The 17,465-nt window shown below is 38.5% G+C and overlaps 2 protein-coding genes across 4 annotated transcripts in view; both read right to left on the bottom strand.

Moving 5' to 3' along the window:
- Positions 1-256: 256 nt before the first annotated feature.
- Positions 257-10,739, bottom strand: LOC122086957 (double-stranded RNA-binding protein 1-like). Of its 2 annotated transcripts, XR_006142585.1 has the most exons (7): positions 10,254-10,739; positions 9,146-9,301; positions 7,997-8,232; positions 7,658-7,874; positions 2,463-2,654; positions 679-1,175; positions 257-585 (listed from the first exon to the last, which is right to left on the bottom strand). XR_006142585.1 is itself a non-coding variant. In XM_042655888.1 (6 exons), exons 1-6 carry the CDS (start codon positions 10,552-10,554, stop codon positions 775-777), a joined length of 1,503 nt encoding a protein of 500 aa, XP_042511822.1. In that variant the 5' UTR covers positions 10,555-10,739; the 3' UTR covers positions 589-774. The 2 variants fall into 2 exon arrangements, 1 of the variants encoding a protein (XP_042511822.1); XM_042655888.1 differs by lacking the exon at positions 257-585 and having other exon boundaries at positions 589-1,175.
- A 2,032-nt stretch (positions 10,740-12,771) lies between these two features.
- The window catches only part of LOC122087023 (5-methyltetrahydropteroyltriglutamate--homocysteine methyltransferase-like), a 5,726-nt gene continuing 1,032 nt past the window's right edge, over positions 12,772-17,465 (bottom strand). For both annotated transcript variants that reach the window (XM_042655981.1, XM_042655982.1), the window contains exons 2-12: positions 16,736-17,089; positions 16,542-16,629; positions 15,980-16,107; positions 15,478-15,869; positions 15,222-15,385; positions 14,738-14,818; positions 14,461-14,627; positions 14,260-14,365; positions 13,876-14,126; positions 13,584-13,785; positions 12,772-13,470 (exon numbers count right to left, since the gene is read on the bottom strand). In XM_042655981.1, the coding sequence (XP_042511915.1) occupies positions 13,102-13,470; positions 13,584-13,785; positions 13,876-14,126; positions 14,260-14,365; positions 14,461-14,627; positions 14,738-14,818; positions 15,222-15,385; positions 15,478-15,869; positions 15,980-16,107; positions 16,542-16,629; positions 16,736-17,085 (2,298 nt within the window). In that variant the 5' untranslated portion in view covers positions 17,086-17,089 and the 3' untranslated portion in view covers positions 12,772-13,101. The remainder of the gene's footprint in view (positions 13,471-13,583; positions 13,786-13,875; positions 14,127-14,259; positions 14,366-14,460; positions 14,628-14,737; positions 14,819-15,221; positions 15,386-15,477; positions 15,870-15,979; positions 16,108-16,541; positions 16,630-16,735; positions 17,090-17,465) is intronic.

Raw genomic sequence — 17,465 nt, 5'->3', positions numbered from 1 at the left:
CGGCGAATCCAATAACTGAATACGTAGGGTGCAGATAAGTCATGTTTGGGTTAGATTCTAATTTTGGAGTTCTTGGAATCAGACCAATTCTAGAGTCGAGAATTTTGGTTCATTTCTTGGGATTCCATAATTGTATTTGGAAAGCACAACTGTTATTCTCTGATTGTAATAGCTTAGAATAGAATCAAGTGTGGTTGGCATAAATCATCAAAAACTAGAAAATTAGAAGAAAAAAAATAAAAAGATGGGAACAGGATTACTGGAAGCAGAGAAGCTGATTGTTGCAGAGATGAATCAATTAGAATGAGGCCTCGAAACAAACATTGCCTAGAACCATGGAATCCTGCATATGGAGGACGTGAGCATCACATAAGGACCTATAAAGTCTTTCCAAGGCTTGAGCTGCAATCTCACAATAATACATGTAAAATGGCAAGCACATGCAAAACATGCTCATGGCTTCTAATTAATGGAAGGAAGCGTTCATAGACGCACGGGGGTCATGCTAGGGAGATCACCCTTCTCTCCACTTGCCCAACAGTAAGGAGTTTAGGCCAGGTTCATCTCCTATGGTCAATGAAAGCCCTGTTAAGCAAGCAAATGTTTTTAGAAGCATGACAAAATCTAACCACAAACAATTGTCATATTTGTCAACATCGATCAAAAAAAATTTGTCACCTTTGATATCAAACTATATTTCTAAGGTCTAATATTTTTTTCTTCAGAGAGGGAGAGGGGCGGATGATGTCAGATCTTGAATGTCATCACAGAATATCACTGAACTGCTAGGTCTTGGAATTCCAAGCTCACAGCCACCCATTTGTCATCACTTATAGGCAAAATAGTAACACCCTGGGTTAATTCCATGTTTGGCATGCGTGGGTATACTCTAACCCTGTTGCACAGTAATGACGAAGTCTCCTTTGCATTTGGCACCTTGATATCTGAAGCCACAGCCAAATTTCCTGAGCAATCTGACGCTGTGGAAGGTGAAGAGGGCTCATCACCAGGTGATGGAAATGGGTCCCGAAGACGACAGTATGTCAAGCCAGATGATGATGACTCCATGTTTCTCGTCATCATATTGGACGGCTTTGAAGATGGGATGGAGTCGTCAGTGCTCACTTTAGCACTGACTGAAATTGCATTTGCTGAATCAACTTCTTGATCTCCATCTGTGTTCATACAGCAGTTACTGAAAATTCTGGGCTTTTTTATATGAAAAAAAAAGGCAGTGTCCAGAAGCAAACAATCATAGACATCTTAAACATTTCCTACAATATGGATCAATTTCCCGAGTATTGAGAATGGACACACTTGTGATGTTTCCTAACACATTTCCTAATTCTTTGTTTGTGCCACTTGAACCCCATTTTACATAAATACACAAAATCAAATTTTCAGTAGAAATGTATATAAAGTTGACCACATAGGAATACTATTTTGATACCCAACCCTCTAAACTCTTCTTCATATTTTACCATGATTGACCCCACTTCTTGGTCCTTACAACTCTTTCTTTTAATTAAAAAATTTTTGACAAGCCATGGTCTATCTCCATCCTCTAAGTCCTTGAATAAATAGACAAATGAAAATAAAAGTAAATTAATTAATTAATACAAAAGGCATATTCAAATTCAAAAGCTTCAATTCTTTTTAGATTCATACTGAAAAATAGTATAAACTGGTATAAGCCCGAAAGTAATATGTATTTGAAAGCATCTGTCCTCTTGTATCTTTTTCTTTACTATTTAATATGGTGGTCATAACATAATTAGTCCAGAAGTGTATATTTATACTCCTTCGAATAATTCCTCAAGTATGAATGAACATGCCTAATGATTGCTCAAACTTCTTGATTCTTTACTTCACCAAGACATTTCCAATATATTTACATATTTATCCTTTCCAGCTGGCCATGGAAGCTGCATCATGTAAGATTTGTATGTGTGTGTGTCTGTGTGCACGTGCACGTGTTCGCACGTGTGTGTAGTATATACTTCACCATAAAAATACAAGTACAGGACACGCCTTGGTGAAGTAAAAAACACTACATGATGAGGTGACGACATCAATAAATGTTCACAGTTTTGAGTGCCAAAGACCGTACACTTTGATCTAGATCTCGTCTACTGAACCCACTAGTATTAATCTGACATATAAATCAGAAAGGCTATTAGCATCATGTCGGCATAAGTTCATCGTTATCATGTTTATACCTTGAACTTAGCCGACTAGATAGCCTATTTCATTAGGTATAGACAATCAAACAGATCCAATAATTCTAACCATCCTCAAAACGACCATATCAAAAAGCCCTTCCATCAACATCAATGCCCTTGATTGGAACATTATATAAGCTTCCTCATTGTTATTGCATAAAAAGTTTTATAGGCGAAATGTACCCATCAACACACTTGCAGTCAGAAAAATATTAATAGGAGATTGGAGTAAGACATCACCTCTACTCTCTTCCCCATGGTCCTTGGATACAGTGACTCTGGTCGAAATAGTCATATGACTCATGTCTATTGGTTTGAGGTTCTGTTGCAGGTGACCACTGTTGACTGAATTTGAGCTGGAAGAAGTGAATGCGGTTGCTTCTATTTCCTGGCCACTTGGGCAAGGATATTTAGCCATTCTACTCAATCTACCTGATGAATGAAGACAACATATCATGTCAAAGAAACAGTAGTCTCTGTTGCAGGTCAGTAAAGTCAAGTAGACAAGTTACAACAAACTGAATTCTATTACAAAAATATGTGAATCGTTAATAGGCTCCTCCACTACAGTTGTAATGGAAAATAGAAAAATATTCCATATGGTACATGGGTAGTAATCATTGTTCATTTCATCCATTTCCCTTGCTTGAAATCATCCAGTTATGACCATTGATATCTCTCCATGTTCTCTTAAAGAATTTATTTCTATACATTTTGTTATGTAATAATTTGACATAGAATGCCAACCACCACACCAGCACGGAATAATATAATACAAGTTTTAATGCTCTCAAGTAGAGAGAAAAAACCTGGTGAAATATGATTAACAAAGAATGGCTACAGATAGAGCAGAATGGAGGCAAACTATTTATATAGGTGATCCCAAAAGTTTGGATAAAGTTTTATTTGATATTAAAATGTGATTGTCATGTGATTAATGATCAGTCACATAAAATGAGACTACCTGTTCAAGAGAAATTAACCAGTCAGTTGTATAATTGAGTAGCCTGGCTGATCAAATTTCAGTTGTACAGTTGATAAAGATTTTTAAGTTTCGAAACCTTAACAGATTAAAATAACTTTACATTTTCTTTTTGCCAGGGATTGAACTCCATTTTGAAGCAGAGAGTTGAATTTTTATACTTAATCTAGTATTCTTGGACTTCTTCTGAGCGTTTAAACTTTTAATCTTGTTTTTAATCACAGACAAACTTAAAAGCATTCACATAGATTAATTCAAGTCCTCGAGTTATTGACTCTCCGTGGAAGTAAAGTAGACTCTGCCTTCACTTGTCAAACCGTAGGACCAATTAATTTTGAAGGTTTCTCAAATACTCATATTATTTCTTAAATTTGTCCAAGCAACATCAACTGATATGAATGCAAGTAACAGAATCTAAGACGTCACCAAGTATCAGAGCTGGTGAACGCTGAACATTAACATTAGTAGTCTCCAGAGTTCATTTTCCAATGTCCTCCTTCAGAGTTCAGAGTACAATTAAATGATGTAGAATAAGGTTGTATTCTACACAGTAATTAAAACACTAGCTTGGTACATGAGAACTGCACCATATATAAACTTACAATGAAAATTTGCAAAAAATGGGAACATTCTTCTCTTTTTCATTCTGCTGGAAAATATATGAGTCATGATGCATAAAAGATTTGAATTTTATGTTAAGCAAGTAAAGAAAAAAGTTTATGAAATTTTGAAAAGTATCACAACAGAACTATGGAATGTAGGTCCTCTTCGCTCTTTAGGGATAGGGTAAAGTTCATACGAAACAGTGTGGTCATGCAACCCTCGGTGACTAGATGAACTAGTTACAAAAGCACTTGTGCATCAAGGAGACCAGGCATGCACCCAGGCTGCCACTTCGGTTTGCCAATCTCCCAGCTAGGTAGAATTGGTAAATCCTAAATGTATGTATACTGTATCAGAAACTATCTTCAATTTTTTTGGGGAGGGGGGTCATGTTAGTATTAAAGTTTTCAAAAACTTTAAACTATTAAAAACAATACAAGCCTTCATATGTAAAAGACAAGTACTTTTGTGTACATGATGAACTAGTTTAAGACAGATATATAACACCGTGGTCAAGAAATCGGGAGCAGAATCGGTCTAATCAGCCAATTCCAATACCATTTCTGGCCTATTCTTTAGCCTCTAGGGTTCAGGTGATTCTGGCCGATTCCGGCTGGATCAGAATCGAACCAGCTATTTCTCTTACTTGAACCACGCATATCACTAGTACCCAGATTATATTAAAGGTAATTAGTGGAAAATTATTTTCATGGCTCCCATTTGGACAAGTTCATCTTCATGGTCCATATTTTTGGGCCATGTGTGGAGGACTAACATAGTCAAACAGACTACTGCATAAATTTACCCCACCGATTGTCCACATGCCCACCATTTAGTGGATTTTTTGTGGTGCATTTTCACAACATAGTTGTCAAGGCATCGCCTAGGCCACCTTGATCGCCTAGTTGGTATCGCCTTGCATCCACGCCCCCTCCAATGCCTTGGGTCACCTAGCCATCGTGACAACTATGCCTTTTAGCCATCAAGACCTGGAGGGCTTGTGTGGCAACTCCAGCCCTTCCATAGATGGCATGTGGGCTGGCCATTTGTAAAAGTTTGAAGCCAAATTCAATCATATGGGCTGTTGTGTACCGAACTTTTCTGTTTATATCAACAATCATCTAAATTTTGACCAAAAATTTCCTGTTAATTGTGTAACATGGTTTTAGTTTGGAATGAAACTTGTCACATAAGGCGAGGATGATGTAGAGTCTAGGTAATAAGCATAACAAGCTTAGGTGATTCCTAAGACCGCGTAGTATATTAGGTTGAATCAAAATTAGGATAATTGTTATAGGATTTCCATAAATGACATCAACATAACAAGTCTACATGACAAGCTCTTTTTCTGGCGCCATCAAGTCTGCCCACTTGGACCTGATGACTGAACCAGGCCAACTGGACCCATGACCTATTTCAGGTCCGCCTCTGATTCAAGATTTAAAAACTATTGGACCTGATGACTGAACCAGGCCAACTGGACCTATGATCCATTTCAGGTCCGTCTCTGATTCAAGATTTGAAAGATATTGGGCTGTGCCCTACCCAAAACAACTCAAACTTTCATTGTAGGACTAAAATAACCCACTTAACAGTAAATATTTTAAGGGGTTATTACCTAGATCCACTAGATAAGAGAAAAAATTACAAGATAAGTAGGTTTAAAATATGTTTTACACCCATTACTTACCATTTTGAAAAGATTCACTAAAACCCCAAAGTTAGTAATTGCTCATGCTTCCCAAGGAAAAATAAAACTGAACTTCCTAAAATACCCCTACTTAATTATAGGTAGGTTTAAAATCTCTCTCCATTTTTTTTTTTTATTTATTCAATTCTTTCAATTTTTTTTTGTGGGACTCACCATTACCTCCTCCTCCGCTGCCGCTGCCACCACCTCACCATCTACGGCCTGCAATTCCACCGCTCTCTCTGCAACGATCAACTCCCACCCCAAAACAGAGGGATAAAGAAGGATGAGCATTAAATCCTCTCGTTATGCATTCTTTCTGCCTCGCTGTCACTCTTCAAGGCCACAAGGGCCTGAGCTTCAGGTATCGTCTTCTGCCCCAATCTTGCTGGACCCTTGATGAGCTCCCCCTTCTCACAGTCCAGGACCAACGAAGACGAGCCACCTCCACCCCATCATGGTTTGTAACCCAGTTTGCTGTGAAATTGACTGTGAGAACCCTCCACTCTGATTTCTGAATTCTTCTTTCCGGAGATTTTCCTTTTCTCCCCTTTCCTCCTACCAACAATTGCTTGAAGCATCTCATCATTACTCTCCACTATGATTTATCATGAAATTTCATTCAATTCCAGACAGTTCAGATTTTGAGGAGAAAAGTTATGTGGGAAGAACTTAGGGTGATGTGGGAGGACAAGGAAGCAGGAGGTTTTCTTTTTGGTGGGGGGGGGGGGGGGGGGTGGGGACTCGAATGGAGGGGAGAGGGATTGAACACAGGAGGCGGAGTGGCACGTAGGTGACGAGGGAGGGCAGAGGAGGTTGCAGGCAGAATGGTGCCTCCTGTGGAGGAAGAAGAAGGAAGACGTGTGGAGGAAGAAGGAAGAAGGAAGAAGAGGAGAGGAGTAGGAGGAGATGGGTCCCACATATGTTATTAAAAATAAAAAGAATTAAAAGGCCAAATACGGAAAAAGAGAAGATAAATTGAATTGGGGGTATTTTAGGAAGTTCATCTTTTTCCTTGACCTACGTGAATAATAAGTGCTTTTGGGGATTAAGTAAATCTTTTCCAAATGGTAACTGGTGAATGTAAACCAAATTTCAAACCTACTTATCTTGTAAATATTTTTCTTATCAACAAGAAATACACCCATTAACAGAATAGAATTCAATAAATCAGCAAAAAAAAAACGAAGCAATATATATACCCCAACTAATCCAGCAACCTCCCACTGTTTTTCATTTTTCTTTTCTTCCCTTTTTTTGTGTGTTGGGTCTGAACCTCCACCATTTATCCCTTTCAATATGATGTGGTCCTCAGCCTAGTGGACCTTCCCACAAGTATATAAACCTTAAATAAAAATTCCTTTGGGGGAAAAAAAAATAACTAGACGTAAGAGCAAAGCATTAGCATGCCTCAAAGTCAAGCAGGTAGCTGTTGCATTAGATTTTAAAATGTGGCTGTCTGGGATATTCATATCCATATCAATTTCCAGGATTTCAGGTAATGAAGGGTGTACTGTTTCTACCTATACTCATATCTGAGTATCTTTGAACACTGACATTACAGTGACTGATGCAGCTCCTTTTTACTTATTAATGATTCTCAAGCATTAACAGAGATTTGAAGCGACAATGTGTTGAAAAGCTCCCCACCATGAACTACAAGTGAAAGAAATTACACTCAAATGTCAAATATAGATAGTTTATGAGATAGGGGTAGAGCATGGAACCTTAAAAACTATGAAACAGACCACCGACAAGAAAAGCTTGATGGATATAGAACATCAATTCAACCATCCAAGCAATGTTTTTCCCCAGTAGTTTCACAGTCTAGTTCAAACGTTTCTTAATGGGAATATAGGGTTCCTAAAGGATAAGTGTTCAGAATCCCAATGAAAATTCCAGGATCGCAGAAGACAACAGAACCATATTCTCTTTTTGCTGGAATTCTACATCACCGCCCCCCCCCCCAAAAAAATAAATAAATAAATAAAAAAAAATACATTTTTTTAATCACATTGCATTGTATATAATTTTAGTGCCAAATATAATGAAAACAAAACAGCTGTATCATCCAGAGAGCAATTTTCATGTGAATAACATTTAACTGGAACAAAGATATGAGAGATAAGTGGAAAATTAAACTATGAGTTAATGACTTACGCTCTTTAAGATCAGAATAAGCAACCTTTGCTGCATTCATCTCCGCCTGCTTTTTGGTTTTTGCTGCTTTCCCATGGAAAACCTCTCCTACTTCCACAGTGGAAGAGAATGTTGGTAAATGAGATTCACCAGATACTGTTGTCGCATATACTGGCAAGGAAAAACCTTCTTTCTGAGTCAATTCCTGTAAAAGGTTCTTGTAGACAACAGATTCTCCCTGAAGCAAGGTCAGATACCAGAATATAACATGTTAAAAGGAAATATAGAAACCACCAAAGAGCAGCAAGTGATTAGAATCCCAATTATAAGTTATCCCAATTATAAGTTCAGAAAACTTGCCATTTCTGTGCCATCTGAGGACAATGTCATTAAAGCAGCCTTTGCAGCTGCATGTTCTGCTTCCTTTAGTGTTTGGAAACACTCTGGGCTCTCAAAGGTTTGTCCATCAATTGTAACCGTAGCTTTAAAGCGTAGAGCATGAGCTAGGCCCTCACGTACACAAGAATAGGTGGGTAGACTGATGTTGCGCCTTTGAGCATAACTTTGCAGCTGGTTCTTATATAAAAATTGGATACCTATACAAGACCAATGGCAAGAAAAAAGACAAGACATGTAGATAACCGTATTAAAACTATGATGGGTAAAATATAAATCAAACATGTGAATGAGCACAGCACTACCTACAACATTAACCAATACACTAGATGTACTAAATAAGCACAATGACCACGAAAGAGAAAAAAAAAAAGACATCTTAGACAAATACAAAAGCTACCAGAAACTAACATGTAGTAGGAATCAGCTCTTTTATTACTCGTTAAATTAGGGATTAACTTCTACATGGTTTAGATTTCGGTATATGTTGGCCAAATTATAGCAGCACTCTTCCACAATGGCTGACACAAAACCATGATACAATATAATGACCACAATTTCAAAATATATAATCACAATTTCAGATGTCTACTGAAACAATTTCAGTCACATAAAAATTCACAATTTCAATACAATGAGACATGCATGATTTGTATGAACATTTTATATCCAACATATAGAACTCATCTTATTTAATGATGCCTGCTAAAGTGGTAATATTATATTGGCTAACCTAAGTAGCTCACTAGTTTAATTTTACAAAGTGAAAACTATGATGAACATTGATGCCATATTAATTGAGTGCAAGCATGATGAGAATTAAACAATCCAAATCACTGAGCATGACCAACTATTAGTGGTCAACTGCACAGGTACTAATTTATCATTCCTCTATCTAAGGTCATATCTGTTGTTAACATATAAGTACTCATGTCTTTGCCGAGGATGATAACTGTATTGGCAAAAGCAATAGTGTATATCACTTGAACTAGAAAAGAGAAGGGGGTGGTTATTTTTATATTTTTTTTTGGGGGGGGGGGGGGGTTGTGGGGGTGGGGGGAGGTTTTACAAGGACAAACAAATTAGCAATACCAAAAGGAAGTCTTAGCCAACCTTCAAATTCATCTTTAACAACAGAAGCATTTTCATGAGTCAAAGGACTCCTCGATATTTCCTGATTCTTTGGCAGCTTACTCCCTCCAACAGCAGGGGCGTTATTCCACTCATTTCTTGCTTTAACCTTCATCTCATTGCTCACAAGTGAAGAACCTGAGAAATTTTAATGAGAAGGAAAGTTCTTATGATGATATTCAAGTTAAGTTTTATCTAAGTGCATCAATTTTGAAACCCAAAAGTATTTAATGAAGAACCACAGGATATTCTGTTTTGGCCCATTCATTTTCTTTCTTTTGGCATACCAAGATATTTTGTATTTGAACAGGAACAAGTCAAGTACAGAGAGCCGAAATAAAGTGCTGGTGGATACTATCTATAACAAAAATGGTAGGTTAATAACCCAACAATGATACCAAGAACTTCAGGCATCAAAACAAGCTAAGACACCTTGAGTCCATTATACCACAATTAAGTAATTCCTTCAAGAATAAATGAATTCATTGGGGTTTTTTAATTTTCAACTGTCATGAAGGACCATGGCATTTGGAAAGGTGATGATGATGAAGAAGGTGGAAAATGCTCATAACAAAATCCGGACAACCATATCTAGACAACAAGTTTTCCATCATCGGGCATTTGGAAAGGTGGAGTTTTCTAACTTAAAATCTTTTATAAAGATCTTGTGCAGAGGGAGAGCGCATATCTTTCCGCTCAGTTTGAACGAACATCCCCAGGACCAACCAAAACATAGAGAAATCCCTAGAGTATAAAGGATTTCACGGTTTATAATCAAAATATCGACTAAACAACAACGAAGTACATATAAATTCCATCGCCGTAGCAAAAAAAAGTGGGAAAATCTTTGGCAAATTGAAACCAAGATCAAGTCCTTCACGAAATGTATGCCACCAAGCATTACCAAAGACAAAAGAATCTTGAGGCTTGGTAGAGAGGAAATAACAGACATCGCGCCAATCAAGAAGGTTCTAATTGAACCGACAATCAGAACTAAACCAAAGGCAATTCCTACAAGCTACTCAACCAGAAACACTACAAAGTTCAAACAGATTAGGGATTCTTTAGAAGCTCTTGATTATCTTTTTACCGGAAAGAGAAGTGGAAGCATCTTCGACAGGAATATGATGCGGGGTGAAGATAAGCTGAGGACGATGAGAAGGAGGTGGTGGTGGTGTTGGAGAATTGAAATGATCGAAGGCGATCCTGGCAGCTTCGTTCTGAGCTTCTTTGGAGGTTCTGCAGAAACCGGTAGTCGGAAAAGAGAGGTCATTGACGGTGACCGAAGCCGCGAATTGAGGGTTATGATCGGGCCCGTCCTTCACCGAGGAGTAGCTCGGCAACCTCCATCCCCTCTCATGGCAGAGCTCCTGCAACCTCGTTTTGTACATTTTTCTTGAATTGATTTCTCTTTGATCAATTCTGCTATCTTGAAATCAAGTGAAAGAGAGAATAAGAATGGAAGCAAAGAAGGAACAGGGTCGGAAGAAATGGTAGGGGGAGGTTGAGAATCTCGTGACTGTTCGAGGACTGGTGTTACCTTTTCTTGCGGACAAATAAATGTGGGAACTTGTCCCTGTCCTTGTCCTTGTCCTTGGTTTAAAGCCAGGGGGATCAGAAAAAGAACGAACATGGCTTGTGCGTGTTGCCGTTTCTTCTCGTTTCCTTTCCGTTGGATTTCGAATAACCCATTCGTATGATTCTTGTTATTCCAATCTGACTGTAAGGTGGATGTAAACAGATTGTCCGAATGCGCCCATTGGGATCCGTGTAAAACTCTTCTGCGGGGAGACATTGAGTGACGGTGAGCATCCAACCACTGGAGTGCATAGGGTCTTCCTAGCTGTTGGATCTTCATCGCCACTCAACGCAGGATTTGAACCCTTATGATTCACTCAATGAAAAACCTTTCATTTAAATTACCCCAATGACGTTAAAACAACAACAACATCCCTCTTAGATTTTTCATTCTGAATCAAATCATTCTTCCAGATTAAAGCATTTATGGTCTTTGTTGAACATGATCATATATTCATGTCATATGAATGATTTTTTTCTCTTAATTTATCATGAATCGAAGCTACATCCAATTCAGTTCTAATTTGGTCATTCCTTACTTTGTCATGCCTAATTTTGCCACACAACTATCTTAATATCTTCAATTCCATTGCACTTAATTTATCTATATAATGCTTCTTAACTACCCAATATCTTACACCATATATCGTAGCCAAGTGTATGACAATTCTACAAAATTTCACTTTGAGCCTTAAAGGAATATATTAACCACACAATACTCCGAAAACACTTCTCCGTTTCAACCAATCGATTTTAATTCTTTGAGCAACGTCGTCCTATTTATCCCCTTATTTACTTATTGTTTGGCCTAGATACCTAAAATAATCACTTTGAGGATCACCTGATCACCTCAATAGCTGTCCTAATGTGACTATAGTTACACACCATATAGTTTCAATGTTGACCTCTATAGCTTCAATTTAAGTGAATATATAATTTTTCTTGTCCACTAAAATAATATCATCAACAAAAAACATACACCAATGAACCTCATCTTGGATGTCAATGGATAAATCATCTATGATAAACATAAAGGGTTTATGGCTGATCTTGGATGTAATCCAATTGTAATTAGGAATTCAATTACATCAAAGATAGAAACCAAAATCAAAAGCACACCAAGTTGGGGTTTTATGAAATTGATAAAAATCGAAACCAAATTAGATTGACAAAAATCGAAAAACTTGTCAAACTTGATAAAAACTATTGAGACCAAACCAATAATAACTTGATAGAAAAACTAGAGGGAAAAAATCCAGAAACTTTCATTGACTTTCTTTAGTGTTGTGCAATTACAAATCAATAATAACCAAGGCAAGATCGAAATCAATCGAAACCAAAACTTTCTCGATTTAAAAAGGAACTGTTTTATTACATTTTTACCCTTGGATAGTATCAGTGGATCAATTTGGTATTGATCACGTTGATACCAATCCAATATCACGAACCATGATGAGGATTTTAAAATCAAGGGTGTACTTATCAGAATATGTATTCCAATAATGTTCTCATTCGCATTCTAAGAATGGGAATGCACATTTAGAATGAGAATTCATACCAAACATAGTGTAAATTTACCTATATTTTGTAATCAAATTACATGATTTGAAGAAAGAAATTAAAGATATTCCATATTTTTCGTACATTACTTGTGATCTCTTTCCAATTTTGGCTTTTTTTTTTGGGTGCAACTGCTATTGAATTATCAATCCATATAAAATTAGGGTAAGAGATTGTCGTCATGTAAATCCTGAACCAGCTTGGGCCAATGAGAATGCACACAGGGTGCATCAACATGGATTGCAATTTTTATTTCACCGGTAATAGAGTTCTGTGTCTGAACACAGGAGCCACACAATCAACCCCAGCATTCTTTTTCCCATAATATATATTTTTTTTTTCGGTATCATTTTCCATAAAATGAACAGATTCGGTGTTACAACCCACCATTGTTTTAGAAGTCAATTGGAATCGAAACCCTATCCTGATGAATGCCGATTATCAAAACCCATTTTAAAATCAACCATGAATAGACTACTAATAAATTTCTTCTGAGTTTCCATTAGTTGAGGAACCTAAAGTACACTAGGGTCCTCATTAACTTTTCAGGTAATAGAAAACACAAAATCCTCAAAAAGAGACAATAACAAAGACAAGAGAAGCCAAGGAAGAGGTGTGGGAGGAGGGGGGATTTTGCCGAGAGCTCAGACCTAATATGCTCCGGAAAGATATAAGATACTTTTGTAATACAAGCCCAGAAATTATTTGAGCATAAAGAAGAAAATATTTCTTCACAAACAAGAATGAGATCAGGCAGATGAGCACCAGCAAAATTCACTTCAATGTATCAACCATCATTTTCACTTAGCACTGGCCAACTGGGTGCGGAGGAGCTTGGCAGCGTCGACCATGTTGGTGAGTGCAGGCTTAACCTCACCGTACTTGCGGGTCTTAAGCCCACAGTCTGGATTGACCCAGAGAATGTTGGTCTCAAGAACAGCAAGCATCTTGTTAATGCGGTCAGCAATCTCCTCAACGGATGGGATTCTAGGAGAGTGGATGTCGTACACACCAGGTCCAATGCCAGCACCATACTTCACTCCCTCACGGAAGACTGAGAGGAGCTTCTCATCTGATCGCGAGTTCTCAATTGTGATCACATCTGCGTCCATGTCAATGATGGAGTGGATGATGTCATTGAAGTTTGAGTAGCACATGTGGGTGTGGATCTGTCCAAGACATAGAAGGGTCAAAGGTTAGCTTATCCAAATTGTTCAAATAAAATGAAAGAATTTCAGTTGGTGGTGGAGATACCACCAATCAGTCAGTGAAGGAAAATTACCTGTGTCGTATCCTGAACACCGCAGTTGGTGATCCGAAAGGAGTGTACAGCCCAGTCCAAGTAGAAAGCTTGCTCAGACTTCCTAAGAGGCAAACCCTCTCTCAAAGCAGCCTCATCAATCTGGATGATATTAATTCCAGCCTTCTCAAGATCTTCAACCTCGTCCTTGATTGCCAAAGCAATCTGGTAGGTAGTTTCAAATCTGAAAATAAACAACAAATATGTTAAAACTTGCTACTGAAACCCGTATCAGTCCGAAAAAAGGGAACTAGTCAGGATTTTGTGTTTTTACCTCGGCTGGTCGTTTCTTACAAAGGACCAGTTGAGAATGGTAACAGGGCCTGTCAACATACCCTTCATTGGGCGTTTGGTCATGCTCTGAGCCATTGAGGACCAGAACACAGTCATGGCCTTGGGGCGGCTAACATCACCATAAATGATAGGTGGCTTGACACACCGGGACCCATAAGATTGCACCCATCCGTTTGCAGTGAAGGCAAAACCGGACAACTGCTCTCCGAAGTACTCAACCATGTCGTTCCTCTACATTTGGGAGATATGACAAAACAGTTAAAGCACTAATTCAGTGTTCCCAAATATAACTCAAAACAAAACAGCCACATTTTCCCAACATAATGTTTCCTTCAACAGAAGGAGCAGATTACAAGCAGCTCACCTCGGGCTCTCCATGGACCAGGACATCAATGTCGAGCTCCTCCTGAAGCTTGACGACCTTGCTGATTTCCTCCTTGATGGCCTTAACATATTCCTCCTCGGAGATCCTGAAATGGGAGGAACATTAGAGACAACTATTAGAACAGTCGACAAAGTTAGTTTCAAAATGGAAAAATAACATTTCTTGTCACCGGACACTCACTTCTTAGCCTTGTACTCACGGCGAACCTTTCTAAGTTCCATGGTCTGTGGGAAAGACCCAATGGTTGTGGTTGGAAGGACTGGAAGGTTCAACTTCTTCTGCTGAGCATCCAGTCTGGCACTAACATTTGTAGCACGGCGGTGGTCTGAGCCCCTCAAAGCAGCAGCCTGGGCAAGGATTTACACCAACAGACTTCAGTGAGTACAAAAAAGAGTTTATTCCAGAGTAATCCGGTAGCAGTAGGGAGGATGGAAACTAAATTCATCAATGCACTTACGGCCTTTTGAACAGCTTCATTTGTCACCCTTGGTGAGGATTTCCTTGAAGCCAAAGCAGCAGCATTAGCCGAGAAGTACTCCTGGAGATGAGTGACAATGCAAGTGAGCAACTGAAATAATTTCTGTACAGTTGTTCATTTATTTTTGAATGAGTATAGGTCTACATTGAAAGATGCCATTTAAATCTCATCCAATGTTCATAACCTCAGTTAACAAAACAGACTCAAGTTGAACCAATCTGATTAAGAAAAGGAAAAACCAATTTGATCTATACAAACCAAGACAAAACTCAACCAAATTTCCATTTTGACTTCTTTAACAATCATGGAAAGAATGAAACCCAGACAGCTGTAGCTCCCATTTCCAATATGAGTCGTACCACGGACTCCGATGCAGCAATTGCAATGTGTTAACCATATGACTACAACATTGCTGATTGCAGACTTGAAAGATACGGATATAGAAACAACAAAAAGTAGTTACCTCATCCTTCTGTCCAGACAATGCCTTGGCCAAGGCGTTCACTTCAACAACTTTCTGTGCAGCAAATGCAAGCCATGACTTGATTTCCGTGTCCAGCTTAGGCTCATTTATAAGGTCAACAGCAGTGTGGAGAAGTGAGCATGAAGTAGAAACAAGAAGCTTGTCTGTATAGGAAAACATCAGGTAGCATGAAACAATTGTCAGATACTAAACTTGTACAACAGATAATGTTAGGTGTACAAGATGGATGAATTACCTTTTCCCACAATGCCCTCAAGGGCCTCCAAGGTACTGAGAGATGCAGCAAGATTATCAGCCCAAATATTCCTTCCATCAATCACTCCAGCAAAAAGGTATTTGCCTGAAGGGAATCCACCCTTGATCAAATCAAGGGTCTTTGTTCCACGGACAAGGTCAAACCCAAATCCAGTAACACCCTTCAAAGAGGTGAGAGTTTTGTATGCCTCAGCTGGAACATCAGCAAAGTAGGTCTCGATGAGAACATTCAAACCAGATAGAGATGATTCTAGCAAAGAGTAGGCCTTAGTGAATGCTTCCAATTTGTGAGAATCAAGATCCATCACAAGAGTGGGCTCATCAAACTGAATCCAAGAAGCACCAGCCACCTTCAATTCGGTCACAACCTCCCTAGATAAGGTTTAATCATTAGTACAGCAACAATTGGATGAACCAGCAGAGTGAGGAATTAAAAAAAAAAAAAAAAAAGTGATATTTAAAGACAAGTTTCAAGTTCTTACTCGTAGACTGGAATAATCTTGTCCAGCAGTGAAAGAGGAGAGAAACTTTTTTCCACACCCTTAGCTGGTTTTGATTGCAGCAAGTAGGTAACGGGACCAATGAGGACTGGAACAGTATCAACTCCAAGCTGCAGGGGAAAAAGAGGCAAAATTCAAAATGCTTATAAATATATCAGCACCATGTGAAGAGAAACTATAATTCAACAGGTCCAACCTAGAAAAGACTGACAATTTAGTTGCTATTTAAACATTTTCTTAATGCATATCAAGCAAATTCTGGAAAAGGGAGTAAGTGTCATAATCTCGCCAACTAATTTCCCCACCGAAAAAAGGACCTCAAAGGACCAACCCTGGGCAAGAGTTCAGCAGAGAACGGGGCTGACCATTAAAGAATTCATGAACCATTTATGCATTTTATGTGTATGCCTCCTAGATCAGCATCTACCCAGTGGGTACTACAACAGCTATAGAAAAATAGCTTAAGACCATAAATGAGTTGTAAAGCTGATGAGCTCCAAGTAATAAATACTAGACCAACAAAGAAAATATCTTGCAGACATACCGCCTTGGCCTCTTTGTATTCACAAACTGCCTTGTGAGAAGCATAAGAAAATTTTGTGTCTGGTCCCAATTCAGGAACAATGAAGTGGCTGCACCGAAGAGAAAACACATTATAATAGTCCAATAAATCATTCCACATAAGCTACAAACTCTTTAATGTTGAAGCTTTTAGTGCAGAGGAAAGTAATCACTTACTAGTTGGTGTCAAACCACTTGGTCATTTCCATAGCAGGCACAGAGGCATTCCCTCTGGCCATGGAGAAAAAGATGTCAAACCCAATCTCGCCACCATTCCAACCATATCTAGAGGGGACAGCCCCAAGCATTGCGGTAGTATCAAGCATCTGATCGTAGTACGAGAAGGTGTTGCTTGGAATGTACTTGGTCCCAGCATCAGCCATCTGTTTCCAGATGGATGACCTGAGATCAGAAGCCACCTTCTGCAAATCCTCGGCACTGCTCCTACCATCCCAGAAAGATTCTAAAGCAAATTTGAGCTCTCTCTTGGGCCCCATGCGTGGATATCCAACAATGTGAGACGCCATTGTGCTGAATTATCAGGTACAGACAAAACAGAGAGGCGCATCAGATTCAGAATTCAACAGGTATGAAAAGTAAGAAATAAAAACTCCCAAGTGAAATAAAAGAAAAAATGGAAGGAAAATAATAAAACTCGGTAAATCAATTTGCAGATTTTCTTAAGAGATCCAAATATTAAGATTTCAACAGGTATGAAAGGTAAGAAACAAAAACTCCAGTTATAAAAGCAGAAGATCTGCAGGACAGTATAAATCCTTAATCTTAAAAGACCATAAAACGAAAGGTGGTCATATTAAATTAGAATCAAGTAATAGCATTTAAACAGTCAGAAGACAAAACAAAGTGAAATGAAAGATTTAATAAAAACAAAAAAGGGGGGGGGGGG

Source organism: Macadamia integrifolia, chromosome 8 (assembly GCF_013358625.1).
Source record: "Macadamia integrifolia cultivar HAES 741 chromosome 8, SCU_Mint_v3, whole genome shotgun sequence".
Taxonomy (NCBI): Eukaryota; Viridiplantae; Streptophyta; class Magnoliopsida; order Proteales; family Proteaceae; genus Macadamia; species Macadamia integrifolia.
This window is presented reverse-complemented; position numbering and strand designations above follow the sequence as displayed.

Bases quoted from the DNA above. Each gene is read 5' to 3' on its own strand.
- LOC122086957 (XM_042655888.1), bottom strand. From the start codon at position 10,554: ATGTACAAAACGAGGTTGCAGGAGCTCTGCCATGAGAGGGGATGGAGG. The intron at 2,655-7,657 runs GTAAGTCATTAA...TTCATTCATCAG, and splicing joins TTATTCTGATCTTAAAGAGC to GTAGATTGAGTAGAATGGCT. The intron at 1,176-2,462 runs GTGATGTCTTAC...GTATGAACACAG, and splicing joins CCATGGGGAAGAGAGTAGAG to ATGGAGATCAAGAAGTTGAT.